This window comes from Stylophora pistillata, chromosome 1 (assembly GCF_964205215.1).
Source record: "Stylophora pistillata chromosome 1, jaStyPist1.2, whole genome shotgun sequence".
Taxonomy (NCBI): domain Eukaryota; kingdom Metazoa; phylum Cnidaria; class Anthozoa; order Scleractinia; family Pocilloporidae; genus Stylophora; species Stylophora pistillata.
Window position 1 is genome coordinate 8,597,976 of NC_142519.1, and position 1,173 is coordinate 8,599,148.

General features: G+C 36.7%; 1 protein-coding gene across 2 annotated transcripts in view; it reads right to left on the reverse strand.

The window, feature by feature from the left end:
• LOC111326757 (techylectin-5B) overlaps positions 1-1,173 on the reverse strand; it is a 13,112-nt gene extending 11,939 nt beyond the window's left edge. For both annotated transcript variants that reach the window (XM_088734386.1, XM_022930834.2), the window contains exons 1-2: positions 1,065-1,173; positions 267-401 (exon numbers count right to left, since the gene is read on the reverse strand). In XM_088734386.1, coding sequence (XP_088590512.1) covers positions 267-339 — 73 coding nt within the window. In that variant the 5' untranslated portion in view covers positions 340-401; positions 1,065-1,173. The remainder of the gene's footprint in view (positions 1-266; positions 402-1,064) is intronic.

The following is a 1,173-nucleotide window of genomic DNA, read 5'->3' on the forward strand; positions in this document are numbered from 1 at the left end:
TAATTCAAATTTGGGGGTGGGGTGCAGATTTCACTCACTATCACAAGAACTTAGTAATCCTAGTAGGTAACACAGATCCTGATGGCTAAAAGATAAATCAAGCACTATTTTTAACAATAAAAAAGCATGATCTAATTGTACAACGCAAAAGTCATTAACTGGTTTACTAACCCTAAGCAATCATTTCGGGGAGTCTGAGAAGTTTCAGGACCTTTGGTGAAGAATCGTTTGAATACAAATAACAGAATATTGAAAGCTAAAAATACCTTCGGTGACGCCTTTTTTCATCAAGCAGACCCAAAGAATGAGAAGCTGTGCTTTCTTTATGAAGGGTACCATACTCTGGATAAGAGAGAGATGGTTCTTTGACTTCAACAGCTAGGATCAGGTTCAATCGAAAACTGTCAATGAAACAAGTGCGGTTTTTTAAGGGCTTTTATATCTTACTAATGCGATCACGTTAACCTAGCTTCCAAAACAAATAAACAGAGGACTTTCCCTCATTTGCGCGGTATGTTACCTTGTAAAATATTATTCTTATCCAAAACAGAAGTGAACTATCGTTATCACAACGTCTCAAAAGTTATGAATGTAAGTCTCAACACTGAGTAATTCTAGTGCTTTAGCACCCCGCTGAGATGAGGACATTACCTCAACCTGGAAAGGCAGGACCTTCACAAGAGTTTTCAGTACTCCGAAGCAAACTTATTTAAAAAAAACTCCTCAGAAAACCTTTAAAGGCTTTCCGCCAGAGCAGCTCTTTCAACAAGGTACCAAAAGTTCAAAGCGTTCAATACACGTTTTAAGCTGTCTGAGCAATAAATACAACAGAGCAAAGTAAACAAAAAAAGCCAAAAGAGTGTAAAGCACCTTTCAACCTTTCTGAGCAAGAGATAAAACAGAACAAAGTAAACAAAACATGTAAAGGCTCAATGTAAGTATCAGTTTCCCTACAATTGTTTTCTCCTTAGATAAACTTTGTTAAAGAAACAAACATTCAAAGAGTTGAACGCACTTTTGAACCTGTCTGAGCAAGAAATACAAAAGAACAAAGTAAACAATACCTGCCAAGGCCCAATATAAGTTTCAGCCTCCCAACTATTGTTTTCCTGTTATTGTAGATATACTTTCCTAAAACAACAAAAGTAGTTCAAAAGTGTTCAGTGCACGCTC